This window comes from Solanum tuberosum, unplaced genomic scaffold (genome assembly GCF_000226075.1).
Source record: "Solanum tuberosum cultivar DM 1-3 516 R44 unplaced genomic scaffold, SolTub_3.0 scf00039, whole genome shotgun sequence".
Lineage (NCBI taxonomy): Eukaryota > Viridiplantae > Streptophyta > Magnoliopsida > Solanales > Solanaceae > Solanum > Solanum tuberosum.
Window position 1 is genome coordinate 796,642 of NW_006238968.1, and position 21,339 is coordinate 817,980.

Below are 21,339 nucleotides of genomic sequence, written 5' to 3' on the forward strand. Positions count from 1 at the left end.
TTCATTTTTTCGAGATCTCACGTTTTCAACAAAATTGGCTCTTTATTGATAAACCTCCGAAAAATCCGAGAAAATTGAAAAACTTGAAGTTGAAAATCCCAATTATAATTTTTTTGATTTGATTTATAGATTTTAAAATCCAATATAAATAATTTAATTCAATATTTACAAAATTCAAATCAACTTGATCCATATACACCCGTACAACCAACCAACCGACTATGTCATTAATCTGTGTGCAAGAATTCAAAATACACACACTTTTATTAGTCTTGTTGACTCCTACAATAACAAGTACTACTTGACAAAACTACCAACTCAAAATTGGTAGTCTTCCAATACTTGACAAAAAGCATATAGTATAAATAGAATATCAAGCTACAAATTATTCATATTCATTAATTGACTATTGTGTTCCAATAGCTACAAATTAACACCACAAAATGAGTGTAGAGGTTCTTGATGGTGCCACAATCCTTAGCTTCGTGGAAGACGAAGAAGCGTTCAGCGAATTCATCGCTGAGCGCTTCAACAATCTCGATAAAGATCATGATGGCATACTTTCTTATTCAGAAATGTTGAAAGAGTTGCAGGTAAGGGCGGATCAGAGCCATATAGATTAAAGGGTAGTCAGCTAGAATATTTTATTTTTCAAAAAGATTATTTTCTATAAAGTATATTTTTAATTTTTTTTAAGATTATTTTCTATTACCCTTTTAAAACTTTTTGTATTAGAAACGACCTCACCTTACAATTGTAGATAGGAATAAGGTCAGGGTACACATCATCTTCTTAAGACCCCACATGTCAAATTACAATATCATCAAAAAAATTATATTCAAAATGTCTAACTAAATTTTGAGCAATATTCTTAACAAAATTTTTGATTTCGCTACTGATTGCAGGGGTTGAGGGTCTTCGATACACATTTTGGTATCGATGTGAAAACCGATCCAAACGAGGTTTCTCGAGTTTATAGTTCAATCTTCGTTCAATTCGATCGCGACTCGAACGGGACGGTGGATTTGGAAGAATTTAAACAAGAGATGAAGGAGATGATGATGGCTATGGCTAATGGTTTAGGGTTCTTGCCAATTCAAATGGTACTTGAAGAAAATAGTTTCTTGAAGAAAGCTGTTGATAGGGAATTAAAATATTACTCTATTTAATAATAATGGTTAAATATCTTATATTTTGTCGTATCAATTTTCTACACTTGGTTTATGCAATATTATTAAAATTTTGAGTTGTAATATTTTGAAATAAATTTGATGTATTGTGAATTATTATAATTTATAAATATGAATTTTATTTCGTGTATTTCTATAGAAGTCCCAAAATAAGAAATTTGACCACAGAGTTTGTTTTGGTATCATCATTTTATTTTTACTCATCTTCTCAAAAACTTTGCACATATTATCTACTTCAGATATAGTTTGAAATTAAGCTTGACAAATTAAACTTTAGTCATTTTCTCCTAAACTCAACTAAAAATAATTGGACTAAAATTATTTTTGCCACACATTGACCATCATATGGTTAACTTTAGTTCCAATGACATCATATGTCTTAAGTTATTCTAAAATAAATATATGTGCGAAAAAACATATATAATTGACTCAAACTAAATGATAACATCAAAATCGGGTATTCATGCTATCATGCACTTTACCCCCTTGAGTTTGAATCATCCCACAACCTAGTAATAATGATAATTTACTAGTATTTTAAAAATACTTATTATCTTAAAAGTATTTATATACATCACACCGTGATAGATCATTTTCCTATATATACAAAAAAAAGGTTTAAAAATTTGCGTCTGCCGGGAGTCGAACCCGGGTCTATTGCTTGGAAGGCAATTATCCTAACCGTTGGACTACAAACGCTTTGATGACATACTTTTATATTAAGAAAATTAATAGAAATACATAAAACAAAACAAGAGTTGTCTTAATTATATGGTCCTTTTGTGAGACCATTCAAAGATCCCATATCAATTTTTTAGTCCTTTCCCCTTTTCACGAATCAATATAGATATCAACTCAAACTTCGATAGACTGAAATGAGTTGAGTTTTTAAAATGAATTGAACTAATAAATGAGCGGATCAATAATCAACCTAAACTTAAGCAGATTGGGTGAGTTATGATTTCATGGATTAATTCCGTCAACTCTAGATTCACTTGTACCACAAGTTCTGCCTTATCAGCAAAAACTTTTGGGTTGGGGGGTAGGGGGGGGGGGGGGGTGGGGGATAGAGGATNNNTGGCGCATGAAGTCATACAACAATACTAGTGAAGATAAAAGAGATATTGGGATAAGTGTGCAAAGACTTGTCATCTGTACATTTTATGAGCATTTCTTTAACAAAAAACAAGTCATCTTAAACCATCCATGAACAAATCAAAGTGGTAGCAGATTTACAATACAGATAGTTAACTTGAAATATTAATTCCCAAGCTCGAGGAAACCAAATGTATTTTCACCGCTATATGTCATATAAAGGAATCCGTCTTCATCCTTGTTTTCCTCGTAAATTGCAGACATCAGAGCAGCTGCAACAGGAAGGAAGGAAGATATGTCAAAGACAAATGTCTTGGAAAAGTATCAAGACCTTATGTTATAATCTACTTCACTTACCAGTTGGAGGCAGAATGTTTCTGACAAAGACAAATATGGCCATTTCAGCACTGAGATTGATCCTCTTTCGGACCACGTAAACAAATTGGCCAACAGTCAAGTCAGCTGGGACGAGGTACCTATGTCACAACGTAAGACAAGTAAATAATGGTCCTGTCGGATCTACTTATACATAGGAATTAACAATCGGCAACAATCAAGTAATATGAGACTAATTCTGTTATAACATATTGAAGTTTATTGCGTAACAAGTAGCATGGAACTCAAGCATCAGCCTGTGTTTAATTGCAAAAGGAAGAAACACTTGAGGTACCTAGACTGTTTGTTCCCCACACATATATTATACCAATAGAGCTACTTATTAGTTATTTTAGCACCAACGCCCGATCTCACTCTTACCTTGTAGAGGCGACCATGACAAACCACATTAAAATATCATTACATTATTAAATACTCTTATTTTATAATCACTTCTGGAGACAAATTCTGCCAAACTTGTGTTACTACAACCAGCATTCACAAGATCTATCAACAGAAAATTGGTGTTGTTAATGTATCAAAATTGAGCACTTGATTATTAACAAGCATCATAATCGGACAGCACAGAAGCAACTTACTTCTTCTTATCAATGTCGGAGATATCACTCTTTTCTGCTCTCTCAACAATCACCTGAATGGGAAACATAGCCATGAGAAATAAGGGTATTGAAGTATCAATGAAGAGTAAGACCTTTTTAACAACAGATATCATACCGGAATTCTGTCAGGATACTTCTCTCTAATGCGAGAAGATTCTGCCTGTCTCCTCTCTATTTAAAAAGGACAAACATTGAAAACATCAGAAAAATTACATACACCCTTTTTGTCTCATTCCCCGGCTTTTCTTAGGAAGGGAGATGCCAGGAAGTTATCAGCTCAAGTAAATATGGATATGCTCGAAAGAAAATGAAAAGAACATCATAAGAACAGGTAACACATCTGATATCTAGAAGCTATATGGAAAGAAAAGCATCAAAAACCATCACTTCCTATACTAGTCGGCAATCCCAAATCAGATTATCAAACAATCAACTAAATATCAACTGCAAAATCAGTTGGGGTCAGCTATTCCACTCAATTCATTCCCATACTAAATATTACCTTTTAAGGCAAATTAGAAATTTTTTAATTGACACACTTATCTCAACTAGTTAGTGTTGTCTATATGAATAAGCTGCGTTTTAGCTAAAATCTGCAATTATACCCTGGTACTTTAGTAATGAATTCATGCACCAGATATATTCCTAGATTCAGGAAGACTAAGAACAAAACATATATATACCATCAGACCATGATAGGATATAGATTAAAACTTCAATGATATCTGGTTGTTGCTTTACCAAATATTTAGCTTTAGTCAATTAACTTACCCTCAAAGAGGCATCTAGAAATATTCAAATATATACAATGTAACAAGGCGGCTACAAAGCATAAACATCACTAAACTACCCACATCCTGGCACCTACCAACATAAGCTGATGTAGCATTTGGATGGTGGGTATAGCTGCACCAACAGCGTGTGCAAGCAAACTAACTGTGACGCCACCTACGGAGGATGGGTCAAGCAGGACTGGCCGAAGATGAGATGCAGATGACACCTTAGGCAAATCCCACATCAGAATGGGAAAGGAAAGTGAAGAGCTTTATAAAGTATAGCTCAAGTTCACATAGTACATGCGCAATTAGGGCCCAATGTGCATAACCCGAAAGACAAATCCGTTTGGCCCTAGGTCCAAAGCGGACAATATGTGCCATGGATTTGGATCGTGAAAAATATGGTAAGAGAGGGGAAAACCTCAGCTAGGACTGATTAGGGTGTATTTGATTCCCTTGACGGAAGGCAAGCTAATGAGAGCTTCTGAAGATGAGGTGCATATGACATCTTAGACGAACCACATCAAAATGTAAGAGGAAAGTGAAGAGTTTTATACGACATAGCTCAAGTTCACACGGTAAGTGCTTTTATGGCTCGATATGGCCCTTCTTGAAAGACAAATCCTTATCAGCCTAGGCCCAAAGCGGACAATACATTCCCTGTACTTAGGTCGTGACAATAACACACACATGTATGTCTACAAATGACAGACCTACATAAACACTATTGGATGCTATAGCACAACTATTCTTCAACCGGACACTACAATTTTATATAGGAAACTAGTATTATCATACAAATAGATTGATTGATCACCGCTCAATAATTATCCTCGCTATATGTATACACATATAATCCACACACACACTAAGTCTGCACACATTTACTCTACAACAACAACATACCCGGTGAAATCCCACTAATGGGGTCAGGGGGCAGACCTTACCACTACCTCGTGAAGGTATAGAGGCGATTTCCAAAAGACCCTCTACTTTATCATCTCTGTCTACCAATAATTCAATTTAAACATAATCAAATCATGTTCAACAAAGAAAAGTTAAAAGAAAACATACCCAAAGGATGTTCAACCTTGAAAGAACTCTTAGCCATTGCAAGACTCAAACTTTTATCTCTTACTGCAAATTTCAAACATCTAAAGAACATCAGAATCACATAAATATACACTTATAAACGCAATTCAAGCAAAAGGGTATCTCTAAATTTACTCAAAAATGCAAGAAAACAAAAAAAAAGGTGAACTTTAATATATGAACTTTTCTACACATCAAAATCAAGAATCATAATTATAATTATTTTTTTACCAGAATTCAACAGAGAACAAATTGGGGTTTTTTTCTGATTTCTGAATCGTACACGAAACTTAATGATTTTTGTTTAAATTCACAAGAAAACTCTATGAATTATTTATGTAATTATATGTTTGGATTGGGTAATAAAACGACGTCGTGGAGTAACTTAAAAGATGAAAACGACGGCGTTTTCCTTGCGTGGTTGTGGCGGTTTGCGTATATAATGGGACTTGCCATATTTGATTTAAAATTGATTAAGGAAAGAATCAATTTTAATCTATTTTAATGAATTTTTTAGTCAATTAAATTACAAAATTTTAAAAGTCTTTTCCTTTTTAAAAAAATAAATCAATATGCTAGAAATTTAACCATTCAGTATTCGAAACTCACTAATAGTAATAGAAGGTGAAATCTTGCCTTGCTATCAAGGAAAATTATAAAAAGAAAAATTTGATGCACAAAGCATTATATGTTTATGCAAATTAATAAAAAATTGTACCCCAACTAAATGTGATGTAGGCAGCCAACTTTGATATGAGCTCACACAAGTGTGACTGGCCTCTTGCCTTGCTAGTAAGAAAAATCATAAAAAGATTAGTTTGATGCACAAAGCATTCCGCATTCACGTAGGATCTAAGAAAGAACTACACCTCCAATAAAAGTGATATAGGTCATCTATACATCTTGATGCAAGCAGGGGCGGACCTATGAAGGGCAGTGGGGGTGCCACGCCACCCCCGAACTTCGACGGAAACTCTATATATACATAGGTATATATACATAATATTTATATAAATATAAAGTGTGCCACCCACAGAACAAAATAGGCTTGTGGTGCCATGGTAGGAGGGCAACTTTAGAAGGTTGAGGTTGCGGGTTCGAATCCCATTTGAACCTATTTTTTTGAAAAATTGTTGAAGACGTTTTTAAAGTGAAAAAAAGGCTCCAAGCCCCTTTTTTTTTTAAGGAAAACAGCTGGCACATTATTTTATTTTATTTTATAATTGTTATTGACTTAAATTAAATTAATTACATTACTCCTTTGACTTAGAAGTGTTCTCTTTCTCTTCAACTATTTCCAAACCCTTCTTCCTCCAAGTTTCAACTTCTCCAAAAAATTTATTACCCCATTCCGAACCCAAATCACTTCTTGTCGTTGCCGCCCCCCGCCCGTCTTAGCATTCCGTTCAGCGGCTAAGCCTCATTTGGGTGCTTTTGTTTTCACTTTTCTCCATCCATCCACAACTTTTTATAGATTGTAAGTTTGCAATTCTATTTTTGTAAGATTTTTTTTATTTCTATTTCTTGAGTTCTTTTAAGTTTTAATCAGTGATGATTGATTTCATATTAGACAAGAGTTTTGATTTTACTTTGATATTCTAAATTTCTAATGAACATTGTAAGACATTATTGGTTAAAAATTGTGTGATATGAATCATGTTAATTTGAATTAACTATGCCTTACCCTATTAAATTTGAATTAATTGTGAGTTGAATTGAATTTTAATTTTTGTAGGAAAGTGTTCTAGTTTTGTGAATTGAGATGGAGAAGTTTCTTGTGAAATTTAACCATTCTCAAGCAAGTTCTAGTACGAATGTCAATCCTTCTAGTCTTATAGATGACCTTAATTTAGATTCACTTGAAGAGTTTCAACTTCTCCAAAAAATTTATTACCCCATTCCGAACCCAAATCACTTCTTGTCGTTGCCGCCCCCCGCCCGTCTTAGCATTCCGTTCAGCGGCTAAGCCTCATTTGGGTGCTTTTGTTTTCACTTTTCTCCATCCATCCACAACTTTTTATAGATTGTAAGTTTGCAATTCTATTTTTGTAAGATTTTTTTTTATTTCTATTTCTTGAGTTCTTTTAAGTTTTAATTAGTGATGATTGATTTCATATGGTGTGCTGGATCATTGGCGGATCCGCCACTGCTTACAATTACTATGGTGTGCTGGATCAGTATTTATAAATGATTAAATGATTGTCTAGTGTGTTACATAGAGCGTGATGTATTTATAAATGTTAGTAATGATGTCATTATCGATCGTTTTCAGAATATGAAAACTCGTCGAGGACAATTGTAAATGAATGTTGAATATTTATAATATTAGTAAATAGTAATATTATTGAAAGTTTTAAATTTGTTAACTTCATGCTTTTAGTGTGGAGTGTGGATTTGTAATATCTTATTATTTATATTTTATTGATTGATTTATGATATATATCGAAAAGGCGAATAATTTAATCAAATATAAAATTAATTTAATCGATAAGTTTATTTGGCACCCCCGGACTCTAAATCCTGGATCCGCCACTGGATGCAAGTACAAGTTATTGATTCCACGATTCAATCCTATAACATCTAGTTGCCACGCAAAGATAATTTCATAATTTTACCATTGATCGAAAACTTCTTTAAGCTAATAAGGAAGATCATATTGCAACTGAAAAATGACATTGACACATGATGAAGATGGATTGTCTTATGTTGTTGGTTGGATACTACTAAAATCATATCATATATTACTAAAAGTGGAAGCTCCTAATCTGAAAGGACTACCATTTTGCCCTTCCACTTATCCTAACCTCAAAGTTAGATTACCGTTTTGCCCTTCCACTTAATTAAAATGATTAAATGTCTATTTAAATAATAATATTTTAATTACACAATAACATAATTTGAATTCCAAGAGTTGTACTTTAATTCTTTAGTTATGACATTACAAATTTCATTTGTTTTCTACTTCTTTTTAGCTTCCATATGTTAAAAAACTTTTCATATCCTTTTACCTTCTATAAAACCAATAGATTTAGCCTTTGGTCCATTGTCAATTTATTTTAATGCTTTGTCTTTAAAATACTCAAAATTTGGTGTATGCACAAGACTCTCTTGATAAAGGTATATTCCTTTTTATATTAGTTTCTTCAATTAACTTTCCTTTAAGTTGTGTAGACCTCTGCTTTGCTTTTAATAATTTTTGTTCACTTTTGCTCTTTGTTGTTCATTGCTTGCATCTTCAATATTCAAATTTTGTTTTATATTAATTACGTGACTTATTTTGCTAGGTCTTCTTTTGAAATTCTTGCATCTGCTCAATTTTTTCCTTTTTTATTTTTTTTTATTTTAAGAAATTTATACTAATTAACATAGAATACACGTGCAATGCACATGTTCGAGAATGAGTCTTTAAGTTCTATGTATTGTTGGTGTAAAAATATTTATACAATCAGGCTATGTTGCTCGAATCCTTCAAAAATAGTCCTTTTTTGGAGAATCCAACACGATTGTGGCAACAATTTTGAAGAGTTCAAGCAACATAGTTTGCTTGTGTGTATATTTTTTACATCGACCATAGCTAGCGCTTAAGAATCATTCAAGAAGTCAACATTTTTCACTTAGCACTCAAGAATCATTCAAGAAATCAACATTTTTCATACAATGTCACGTTTGTATGTCGAATCCTTCAAAAAAATATTGATTTTTTTAGGATCCAACACGAATGTAGCAACAACATAACAATCAAGTAATTAATAAGATAATAACATATAAGTTACTATAACATACATGAATTGATAACCTTACAAAATATGTTACTACTAACCTGATATTATAACAATTATTTTCACTGACGATATATATAACTATTACTCTTTGAGTACTAAGAACCAACTAGCAAATTCTCCCAAATATTTATAGGTCTAGTTGGGTTTTCTTGGAAATCATCAAACACAAGAACCTTCCTTCACTTTCGGACAAATAGCTCTTTTAAAAAGGGAAACTTTTTTTATCCTTTTTTAAAAAAAACGGTACACTGAATTGCATAGCATATTCCACTAAAATTTCAGAAATTATTTTACTGTGGGTTTTACCGAATTACAAAACAAATAAAATTCAAATGCTTACATTATAAGGAAAAAAATGGCAAAAACATAGAAATAATTAATAACAACAATAAACATACTCAATGTAATTTCAGAAGTGAGATCTGAAAATGTAGTGTATATGTCTGCAATCGTAACTCCTATTTAATGAAGGTAGATATGTTGTTTATGATAATCAACGGATTAAATAACAACAATAAATAATACAATTATTGAAGTGAAGAAAACAATAGCAATATTAAAATAGAAGAATAAAATAATCTCACGAATGAAACGTGGGAAGATAAAGTGTATACATACCTTTCTCGTAGCTTGTGGGGTAGCTCACGAGAAAAAAAAAAGTTTTCGAAGCAGAATTGCAAGAAAAATACAAAAGCTAAAATAAGAAAGATACAAAATATCATATCATATATTACTAAAAGTGGGAAGCTTCTAACCTCAAAGTTGGATTACCATTTTGTCCTTCCACTTATCCTAACCTCAAAGTTGGATTAATGTCTTACCCTTCCACTTAATTAAAATGATTAAATGTCCAATTAAATAATAATATTTTAAATACATAATAACATAATTTGAATTCCAAGAGTTGTACTTTAATTCTTTAGTTATGACATTACAAATTTCTTTTGTTTTCTACTTCTTTTTAGCTTCCATATGTTAAAAAACTTTTCATATCATTTTACCTTCTATAAAACCAATAGCTTTAGCCTTTGGTCCATTGTCAATTTATTTTAATGTTTGTTCTTTAAAATGCTCAAAATTTGTTGTATGCACAACACTTTCTGGATAAAGGTATATTTTTTTTTATGTTAGTTTCTTCAATTAACTTTCCTTTAAGTTGTGTAGACCATTGTTTTGCTTTTAATAATTTTTGTTCTCTTTTGCTCTTTGTTGTTCATTGCTTGCATCTTCAATCTTCAAATTTTGTTTTATATTAATTACGTGACTTATTTTGCTAGGTCTTCTTTTGAAATTCTTGCATCTGCTCAATTTTTTCCTTTTTTATTTTAAGAAATTTATACTAATTTATAGTATGTATCATTGGTGTAAAAATATTTTTACAATCAGGCTATGTTACTTGAATCCTTCAAAAATAGTCTTTTTTTGGAGAATCCAACACGATTGTGGCAACAATTTTGAAGAGTTCAAGCAACATAGCTTGCTTGTGTGTATATTTTTAACATCGACGATAGCTAGCACTTAAGAATCATTCAAGAAATCAACATTTTTCACATAGCACTCAAGAATCATTCAAGTAATCAACATTTTTCATACAATGTCACGGGTGTGTGTCGAATCCTACAAAACATATTGATTCAACACGAATGTAGAAACAACATAACAATCAAGTCATTAATAAGATAATAACATATAAATTACTATAACATACATGAATTGATAACCTTACAAAAAATGTTACTACTAACCTGATAGTATAAAAAATATTTTCACTGACGATATATGTAACAATTACTCTTTGAGTACTAAGAACCAACTAGCAAATTCTCCCAAATATGTATAGGTCTAGTTGGGTTTTCTTGGAAATCATCAAACACAAGAACCTTCCTTCACTTTTGGACAAATAGCTCTTTTAAAAAGGGAAACTTTTTTTATCCTTTTTTAAAAAAAAACGGTACACTGAATTGAATAGCATATTCCACTAAAATTTCAGAAATTATTTTACTGTGGGTTTATCGAATTACAAAACAAATAAAATTCAAATGCTTACATTATAAAGAAAAAAATGGCAAAAACATAGAAATAATTAATAACAACAATAAACATACTCAATGTAATTTCAAAAGTGAGATCTGAAAATGTAGTGTATATGCGTGCAGTCGTAACTCCTATTTAATGAAGGTAGAGATGTTGTTTATGATAATCAACGGATTAAATAACAACAATAAATAATACAATTATTGAAGTGAAGAAAACAATAGCAATATTAAAATTGAAGAATAAAATAATCTCACGAATGAAACGTGGGAAGATAAAGTGTATACATACCTTTCTCGTAGCTTGTGGGGTAGCTCACGAGAAAAAAAAAAGTTTACAAACCAAAATTGCAAAAAAATACAAAAGCTAAAATAAGAAAGATACAAAATATCATATCATATATTACTAAAAGTGGGAAGCTTCTAACCTCAAAGTTGGATTACCATTTTGTCCTTCCACTTATCCTAACCTCAAAGTTGGATTAATGTCTTACCCTTCCACTTAATTAAAATGATTAAATGTCCAATTAAATAATAATATTTTAATTACATAATAACATAATTTGAATTCCAAAAGTTGTACTTTAACTCTTTAGTTATGACATTACAAATTTCTTTTGATTTCTACTTCTTTTTAGCTTCCATATGTTAAAAAACTTTTCATATCATTTTACCTTCTATAAAATCAATAGCTTTAGCCTTTGGTCCATTGTCAATTTATTTTAATGTTTTGTTCTTTAAAATGCTCAAAATTTGTTGTATGCACAACACTCTCTGGATAAAGGTATATTCTTTTTATATTAGTTTCTTCAATTAACTTTCCTTTAAGTTGTGTAGACCTCTGTTTTGCTTTTAATAATTTTTGTTCTCTTTTGCTCTTTGTTGTTCGTTGCTTGCATCTTCAATCTTCAAATTTTGTTTTATATTAATTACATGACTTATTTTGCTAGGTATTCTTTTGAAATTCTAGCATCTGCTCAATTTTTTTATTTTTTATTTTTTTTTATTTTAAAAAATTATACTAATTAACATAGCACGTGTTCGAGAATGAGTCTTTAAGTTCAATGTATTGTTGGTGTAAAAATATTTATACAATCAGGCTATGTTGCTCGAATCCTTCAAAAATAGTCCTCTTTTGGAGAATCCAACACGATTGTGGCAACAATTTTGAAGAGTTCAAGCAACGTAGCTTGCTTGTGTGTATATTTTTTACATCGACCATAGCTAGCGCTTAAGAATCATTTAAGAAATCAACATTTTTTACATAGCACTCAAGAATCATTCAAGAAATCAACATTTTTCATACAATGTCATGGTTGTGTGTCAAATCCCCCAAAAAAATATTGAATTTTTTAAGGATCCAACACGAATGTAGCAACAACATAACAATCAAGTAGTTAATAAGATAATAACATATAAATTACTATAACATACATGAATTGATAACCTTACAAAAAATGTTACAACTAACCTGATAGTATAAAAATTATTTTCACTGACGATATATATAACTATTACTCTTTGAGTACTAAGAACCAACTAGCAAATTTTTCCAAATATTTATCGGTCTAGTTGGGTTTTCTTGGAAATCATCAAACACAAGAACCTTCCTTCACTTTTGGACAAATAGCTCTTAAAAAAGGGAAACTTTTTTTTATACACTGAATTGAATACCATATTCCACTAAAGTCCCAGAAATTATTTTACTGTGGGTTTTACAAAATTCCAAAAATAAAATTAAATCAAATGCTTATATTATAAGGAAAAAATGGCAAAAACAGAGAGATAATTAATAAGAACAATCAACATACTCAATGTAATTTCAGAAGTGAGGTTTGAAAATTTAGTGTATATGCGTGCAGTCATAACTCCGATTTAGTGAAGGTAGATATGTTGTTTATGATAATCAGAGACTTAAATAACAACAATAAATAATACAATTACTGAAGTGAAGAAAACAATAGTAATATTAAAATTGAAGAATAAAATAATCTCACAAATGAAACGTGAGAAGATAAAGTGTATACATACCTTTCTCGTAGCTTGTGGGGTAGCTCACGAGAAAAAAAATATTTTCGAAGCAGAATTGCAAAAAGAATACAAAAGCGAAAATAATAATGATACAAAATATCATAAATATTACTGAAAGTGGGAAGCTCCTAACCTCAAAGTTGGATTACCATTTTTCCCTTTCACTTATCCTAACCTCAAAGTTGGATTACCGTTTTGCGCTTCCACTAAATTAAAATGATTAAAGGTCCAATTAAATAATAATATTTTAATAACATAATAACATAATTTGAATTCCAAGAGTTGTGCTTTAATTCTTTAGTTATGACATTACAAATTTTCTTTTGTTTTCTACTTCTTTTTAGCTTCCATATGTTAAAAAAACTTTTCATATCCTTTTACCTTCTATAAAACCAATAGCTTTAGCCTTTGATCCATTGTCAATTTATTTTAATGCTTTGTTCTTTAAAATGCTCAAAAATTGTTGTATGCACAAGCACAACACTCTCTGGATAAAGGTATATTCTTTTTTATATTAGTTTCTTCAATTAACTTTCCTTTAAGTTGTGTAGACCTCTGTTTCGCTTTTAATAATTTTTATTTTCTTTTGCTCTTTGTTGCTCATTGCTTGCATCTTCAATCTTCAAATTTTGTTTTATATTAATTACATGACTTATTCTGCTATGTCTTCTTTTGAAATTCTTGCATCTGCTCAATTTTTTCCTTTTATCCTTTTTTATTTTAAGAAATTTATACTAATTAACATAGAATAAACGTGCAACGCACGTGTTCAAGAATGAGTCTTTAAGTTCTATGTATTGTTGGTGTAAAAAAATTTATACTATCAGACTATGTTGCTCGAATCCTTCAAAAATAGTCCTTCTTTGGAGAATCCAACACGATTGTGGCAACAATTTTGAAGAGTTCAAGCAACATAGCTTGCTTGTGTGTATATTTTTTACATCGACGATAGCTAGCGCTTAAGAATCATTCAAGAAATCAATATTTTCACATAGCACTCAAGAATCTTTCAAGAAATCAACATTTTTCATACAATGTCACGGTTGTGTGTCGAACCATCCAAAAAATATTGAATTTCCAACACGAATGTAGCAACAACATAACAATCAAGTCATTAATAAGATCATAACATATAAATTACTACAACATACATGAATTGATAACCTTACAAAAAATGTTACTATTAACCTGATAGTATAAAAATTAATTTCACTGACGATATAGATAACTATTACTTTTTGAGTACTAAGAACCAACTAGCAAATTCTCTCAAATATTTTAAATTTGCCTATTTTCAGTGAATATTTATTATTGGGATAAGGCACAAGTATTCCAAGATTATGATCGAAATTTTAGAGACATATCTTAACTATACTAAGTCCTGTTATCCCCGAATCCATTTTATTTTGTACATTTTTTTAACCTACTTGACATCCAAACATCTTTCACGCGCCTTAACTACATGAAATCACGGAGTCTACATAAATTTAGACTTTAACTATGATTTATTTCAATTGAGTATTTGAATATGTGATAGAATTAATATTCCTACTGTATATTTTTATATTAAACTTAATTCTTTTTAACATATTATGTATAATCTCAAACGTCCATTATGTAATCATATGAGATATACCACCTCATTTAATCATACACGTCTATATCAATTGAAATATGCGAAAGATTTTACAACTTATTGAGATTAATGTGTATAATTATTAAAGGAGATGATTATTTTAAGTGGCTAACATATTTATGTAATGAGTGCTTAAAAATATACATAGATCTTTTTTTCAAAATTTTAGTTGAATATCATGTGTTTAGGTGTTCAATCGGAAACAAGTTATTATATAGAAGATTTCAATTTGCTAAAATTAAAGCATAATTTTGTTTAATATTTAGAACGAGACCCTTAGAGAAACTTTAAATTTATTCTTCGACAACTTATAAGTTATGAGTTTGACCCATAGAATTAATTAATGATGTTTGTGTCAGAGTAAATTATTTGTGTCACGCATTTTTTCAGGAATCTTTTTTGGATCTTATATAAATACAAAATGCTTTATGCACTGAACTGTCATTTTCCTTTTTTTGTTGTTAAATACTTAATATGTATGTGATACACAAATAGGGTCAGATACAGAAATTAGTAAGAGATTTGTGCAAAATACATAGTCGGATAATTCATAGAGATTTGTGCAAGTTGAATCTAATAAATTAATGTCGTGTTCATTTGAACTCAATTTTAATTTAAAGCTTATATATTGGGGAAAAATCATTATATAAGTATAAATAATAATTTATGTCACGATAAGAAAATAAAGTGTGATGGCACATGTCTTATCCCACCAAGATAGGTCAACCTAAACCCAAATAAACAGGATAAATACGGAAATATAGAATACAAGGCTAACATAATATGAACATTGTAAATAAATATAACATAACTCAAGATGTCTCCAAAAACTGATGTCACATGTACAAGCCTCTAAGTATTAAATTGGATTCAAAGAAAATATAAGTCTGAATTTCTTTGTATCTAAAACATAACAAGACATGGTGAAAGAGTAGTGATGTCTGTCGAGATGACAAGTAGCTAACTCACAAACTCCCAAATCAAGCCTTAGACGAAGATGAGAAGAGAATGGTCAAGACGATCCGGGCTCGTAACCTACACTAGTGTAGAAAACAAGGAAGTGAATACAAAACAACAACAATACTCAACAAGCACCCCAAATGACTTTAAGTTAAGTAATACAAAACACAAGTACTACAACACACAATCCGAACCTCCATAAACTAAAATTTGCATAGAATCAATCAGCCCAACCTGACAGTCTTCGCTCAATAACAACAGAATACATATAAAATATTACAACTTGCACCTCAACACATATAAATGTATATATCATTACAGTCTTCCATAATCAACAATCACGAGGCCACAATATCACTCATGAATATCATAATACAAGAGTGAAATGCAATGCAATGTAGTGCAATGTCATATAAAACGATGCATGTCTGTTCTAATGATACACACCACTGAATCTTAGTCTTGGACTCATGGGGGACATATTTGTCATGCAATCATCACAACGTGCGAAACAATCCGCGATATTAAGGAATCCCCAACGACGTGCAACATATCCCACGAAATCATAGTATACATCGCAGTATGTGACACAACCCTCGGTATGATAAAATTTGTCACGACGTGTGACATATCCCTCGAAATGATACATCCTCTTGTGGTTTTCTTATTTTTCATCAACATCACATAGTGCCCATCATAACAGTGCCTCGGTTCCAATACAAATACGCACGTACAAATACTCAATGAAAGGATAAAATTCCAACACTAACAACCAATCATAATTAATCAAGGCACTTCATCAAGGTGAATTAACATAGTCATCCAAGTATTCAAGGTACATCATACAATAGTATAACAATAATTTCCTTTTTACACCACAATATCAAAACTAAAATTCATTCAATATTTAATAAGAACAAGAATATTACTAATCCTTTCATCAATTTTCATTACTCCCATTTACACAACAAGGCATACAAGGTTTAATACACTTAACGAAAGGTCAAGAGGTCCACTTGCCTTAAGGGGGAGAAATCAAATCGAAACTTGAGAATTTCCTTCACGTCAATCCACATAATCTACACCAAATAATCAAGTATAGAATATTCATAAGGAAATATGAACAATGACACCCATAATGCTGATTTTAAACATTGGGTTCGAAACAATCCAAAAAGTCAATTCTGAGCGCCAAGGATAAATCTGAATTTTTATTTTATAGAAAATCATAATACCCAAAGGTTTTGAATCTCACAAGTGAAATCGTAAAGAAAGACGAGTTGAAATCGTGGTCAAAACTCTAATTTACTTAAAACACAAGTTCATGAGAAAAAATCCCAATACGCGGGTTCGAAATCCCGGCTCAAATTTAAAATATTTCTTGAGTATATCTTATCCATGCTTAGGGAAGTTCAAATATGAAATTTTATTTCAAAATGGAGTCAAACCTTGAAATACTCAATTTATCAAACTTTAACTTTAACGGGAGCTCAAATTCTCATGCTTATACGCGATTAATATGAAGAAAATAATTGATGAATTAGCAAGCTATGTTAATGCCAAAAATCAGTTTATCCATAACATAAAGATCATAAATATACATTTTTCATAGAAAACTGAATTCAAATTGATAAAACCTCAGTTTCCCCAAGAACTTAACAAATAAGGAAAGAAAATCAAACGAAGAAATCATGATAGAACGTCTAAATGAGGATTGGATACTAACCCTTATAATTAAATCTAGAAGAATATCGCAAGAATCATTCAATTCTGAGCTCTAGAACTCTCAATATGCTCAAAATACTAAATGAACATGATCTGAAATTTTAAATGCATGAACAACACTATTTACAACTGAAACCAATAACTTAATATTTCACTAAAAGAGTAACTTCCTCATACGATAGTGAAATGACCTAATTATTTTCCATAAATATCTTAAATAATGATATGAACTTGCATGTTCAACTAAAACTCAATTGTGTGTTCGTTTGTCCAGTCAAATTATATTATTTCTGCTCGGTAAATAATTATTTCATATATCGCGATAAAAGTCCAATATCATTTTAGCGAAAATGCACCAACATTCGAAGATCAATCCTATAATTCATGATCAAACTTTCAGAAGTTTCAGAATAATTTTTCGATCTTTAAAACTAAGAATGAACCTTTTAGTTGACACAAATTGCTAAAACAACGCCATAACACCTAAAATGCTTAGAAACTCACCCAAAAATCATCCAGAACCTCCCGAACACAAATCAAATATGCTACTTTCTTGAAAGTGATATTTGGACTCAATGAAATCATCAAAATTCCCAAACAAGGTCACCTTAACCCAATGTTGACTAAAGTGAACATTAACTTAGAATCTCCAAATTTCTAAATAAGGACATGAAATTCATCCAAAAGCTTCAGGAACTGAACTAAACCTTTAATTAGACCAAATATCACCAATCAGACCTAGTGAAATCATCAAAACTCGAAAATGACCTTTCTAACCTCAAACATTGACTTAAGTCAAACTTTAGCCTTAACTTTTCCCGTATCTTGTCTAATGGCCCAAATTCAAACCAAAAGCCTTGAGACCCAAACCAACAGTACATCTAGACCAAAAATCACGTTCCGGAGTTGATGCAACTGACGAAATTTCATTATGAGACTCAACTCTAAATGTTGACTAAAGTCAACCATTTCAACTTAAAAGCTTTCAAAACTCCAATACTTTCAAAAAAATCTCAACTTTTCGATCTGGTTTCCAATCTAACCTCAAGAGTTGATCAAACATGACTCGAGACAACTATCAGAATAGGTAAAATGATAATTTTTCAGAAAATTCTGAAAATGACCTTCAAGATCCTTACAATTTAAACTTAATAGTCGAATGAAATGTGATTGAATTGTAAATCTCAATTTATAATATTAAAAATCCAAATTTCATATTTATTGATAATGATGACATTGTTTTAATTTAAGCACACTTCTTAAGAAATCACTCATCTCTTCACTAAATGTTCTTCATTTTTAATAAGATCAATTTAATATTATTTTCTTATTATATACTAAAATAATTTACTTATCTAAATAAGGTTAACTCTGGTGAGCTGAGCTCAATAGATTATAGCGGCTCATGTAGCTCAGTTAGCGAGTTGTCCAAATCTTCATTCTAGTGATGAGGTTCGAATTTTAATACTTTGTAACAATTATTTTTAGAATAATATTTTATTACAACGGTTAATATTTATTTGAAATAGATCATTTCTGTCATGTTATATTTAGTATATATTTCTATAATAATATTTTACTATAATAACAAATTAAATTCGGTATGATCTCAATATAAAGAGATTTGATTATGTAGCAAAAGTAAAATGTGGGTCTTCATTTACATGATATATTACTATATCTATTTTAAAAACATTGCATAGTCCTTTTAGAATTTAGTTTTCATCTAGGACCTACTTCTTTGACAAAAGTGTAATTAATCATCATATCATATCATATATTACTAAAAGTGGGAAGCTCCAATCTTCAAAGTTGGATTACCATTTTGCCCCTCCATTAAATCAAAATGTTATAATTATTTAATAAATTAAATAGTAAATAATAAAATTACAATTCACTCAAGGCTTAGTTACATGTTTCTTATTCAAAAACAAAATTCTACATGTTTAGATAAACAAAACGTCAAAAAATTTCAAATTCTTGGCTACATTAATTTATTAAAACAAAATGTTCTAAAGTATAATTAAATACTAAATAGTAAAATAATCCTCCTCAAATGTAATAAATATTGAATTACATATCCTTCAAAGAATAGTCTTCTTTATTATATATATAAAAAAAAATTAAAAAAACGTGGGACTCAAACAATAATGACTATCATGAAAAGTCATTTCCTGTCGTAATCCTTTTTAAATGTTGTCATATTAAATACTAATAATAGCTAAAATAATGATAAGAAATATTAATTTCTTTCGTTTTATAAGATTTCCAAAATTAGTGTATACATTTCCGGAATGATAATAAATAATTAAAAATAAATAATAGGTATATAATTTAATAAAATAATTACTAAAAAAACTTACAGTAGCTTATGGCTTTCTATGATTCTAATATTATAAGTTGAAAATTACTTTAAAGAAATAAAAATAGTTCTAGGAAGAGTCTTTACTATCCCATTAACTACACATACGTACAATGTAAGTTATTTATTTACGTCATTTATTAAATTAATAAATTTATATTATCTTGAGCTCATAGTTATAATTTTTTTTTGGAGAAGTTAAGAAATTGAAGAGTTGTCTTTCCATTATTCAATACAGACGGTTATATTTGTCAATTTCCTCTATATATCAGCTCACACTTTTACTTTACTCTTCTTTTACTCAACACGTTTCCTTATTCATGTTGAGGTGAACATTTTCTACTTATCGTTCTTCACTTCCTCTTACTTCAATTTTACATTTTTAATTTCAATTTGTTGATATTATTTTTCCTAATTTTGTCTTTTTAAAAAAAATAGAATTTGTTGTGCGGAATCCATAGTATAATGCAGAGAGGAAAATTGACTTTATAGTGTATTGAAATATAAATATAATTGTTGTTATGCATTTCAAGTTTTCTTTATACATGGTTGATGTATATATTGAAAGTTTCTCAATGAATTGCAGGGATTATTGCAATGTATGATTGATTAAACTCATGAGAAATACATATTTTTAATATGCTTATAGTTTGAAATTTGAGGGTATCTGTTTTGATTTCTTAACTTATATATAAATGTTTTTTTTTTAAATGTACACATAAATTTATCATTATAGATATATATTATGCAAACATATAATATGAGATACACGTGCAACGAACGTGTTCAGATACTAGTTAAATATATGCATAAGATGTATTCTCAATTTAGCTAATAGTGTCAAAAGAAAAAAAGACAATTAATTTGCATACCATGAAATGGAGCCCTATCAAACAGAGGCAATATAATTACAATAGCATATACAATGTAATTTGGGGCGTGAAAAAGGTAAAGTATATACCGATCATATTCTTATTCTATGAAAACAAATATTGTTTTCCTAAAAAATACTCGACTCAAGTAATACATATCAAAATAAATTTCATAAACAACATTCTTCGTCAATTGTCTCCTCTTCACCTTCCAATACCACTACCTTAACCCCACCCCTCTATACTATCTCCACCTCATAGATTTAACAGTTTATGAGATAAACGTTAGATAAACAACACAAATCCCACTAGTTTATGAGTAAATTACTTTTCGTCACACAAGTTTTTAATATAAAACTTTTATTAGAATTCGGACATCGAATGCATGTATCTGGCGCATCCAGATACATATATCTCGGATACAAGAAGTCAAAATTATGTATAATTTATTTCAGATACACAATATCCGACTGGAATAATATGTATCTGACTTTCTCTCGCCTCTTTCCCTTTGTATACGTATTTCATATAATGTATCAGAAATGCATTTGATATCTCAAATACATGTATCTATGTGATTCACATGTATTTTTGATACACAAACTCTTTTGCTCGCCTCCCTTCTTTCTCGCTCACATCTCTCCTTATGAATTTGTATTTCAAAATGTATTTGATAGCAAAATATACATGTATCTAGGTGTATATAACTTAAAATTTGGTATAAAATTATTATTAGTGAGCCAATATGTACTTTTTCAAATTATTGGGAGAATAATATATATGATAGGAA

The 21,339-nt window shown here is 30.2% G+C and overlaps 2 protein-coding genes and 1 non-coding gene across 4 annotated transcripts; 1 reads left to right on the forward strand and 2 right to left on the reverse strand.

Moving 5' to 3' along the window:
* Positions 1-415: 415 nt before the first annotated feature.
* On the forward strand, positions 416-1,239 carry LOC102587458 (uncharacterized). Its single transcript, XM_006343221.1, has 2 exons — positions 416-593; positions 906-1,239. Exons 1-2 carry the CDS (start codon positions 444-446, stop codon positions 1,167-1,169), a joined length of 414 nt encoding a protein of 137 aa, XP_006343283.1. The 5' UTR covers positions 416-443; the 3' UTR covers positions 1,170-1,239.
* A 578-nt stretch (positions 1,240-1,817) lies between these two features.
* On the reverse strand, positions 1,818-1,889 carry TRNAG-UCC (transfer RNA glycine (anticodon UCC)). Its single transcript has one exon. It is a non-coding gene; the product is annotated as a tRNA-Gly (tRNA).
* A 408-nt stretch (positions 1,890-2,297) lies between these two features.
* LOC102587786 (autophagy-related protein 8C-like) lies at positions 2,298-5,476 on the reverse strand. 2 transcript variants are annotated; one of them, XM_006343223.2, is made up of 6 exons: positions 5,380-5,476; positions 5,131-5,193; positions 3,396-3,451; positions 3,260-3,312; positions 2,643-2,761; positions 2,298-2,557 (listed from the first exon to the last, which is right to left on the reverse strand). In XM_006343223.2, exons 2-6 carry the CDS (start codon positions 5,165-5,167, stop codon positions 2,451-2,453), a joined length of 372 nt encoding a protein of 123 aa, XP_006343285.1. In that variant the 5' UTR covers positions 5,168-5,193; positions 5,380-5,476; the 3' UTR covers positions 2,298-2,450. The 2 variants fall into 2 exon arrangements, with proteins under 2 accessions (XP_006343285.1, XP_006343284.1); XM_006343222.2 differs by lacking the exon at positions 5,380-5,476 and having other exon boundaries at positions 5,131-5,319.
* Between the last annotated feature and the right edge of the window lie 15,863 nt (positions 5,477-21,339).

Bases quoted from the DNA above. Each gene is read 5' to 3' on its own strand.
- LOC102587786 (XM_006343222.2), bottom strand. From the start codon at position 5,221: ATGTTCTTTAGATGTTTGAAATTTGCAGTAAGAGATAAAAGTTTGAGT. The intron at 3,452-5,130 runs GTATGTTTTCTT...CTTTTTAAATAG, and splicing joins CAAGGTTGAACATCCTTTGG to AGAGGAGACAGGCAGAATCT. The intron at 2,762-3,259 runs GTAAGTTGCTTC...GTTGTGACATAG, and splicing joins TCCGACATTGATAAGAAGAA to GTACCTCGTCCCAGCTGACT.
- LOC102587458 (XM_006343221.1), top strand. From the start codon at position 444: ATGAGTGTAGAGGTTCTTGATGGTGCCACAATCCTTAGCTTCGTGGAA. The intron at 594-905 runs GTAAGGGCGGAT...TACTGATTGCAG, and splicing joins AAATGTTGAAAGAGTTGCAG to GGGTTGAGGGTCTTCGATAC.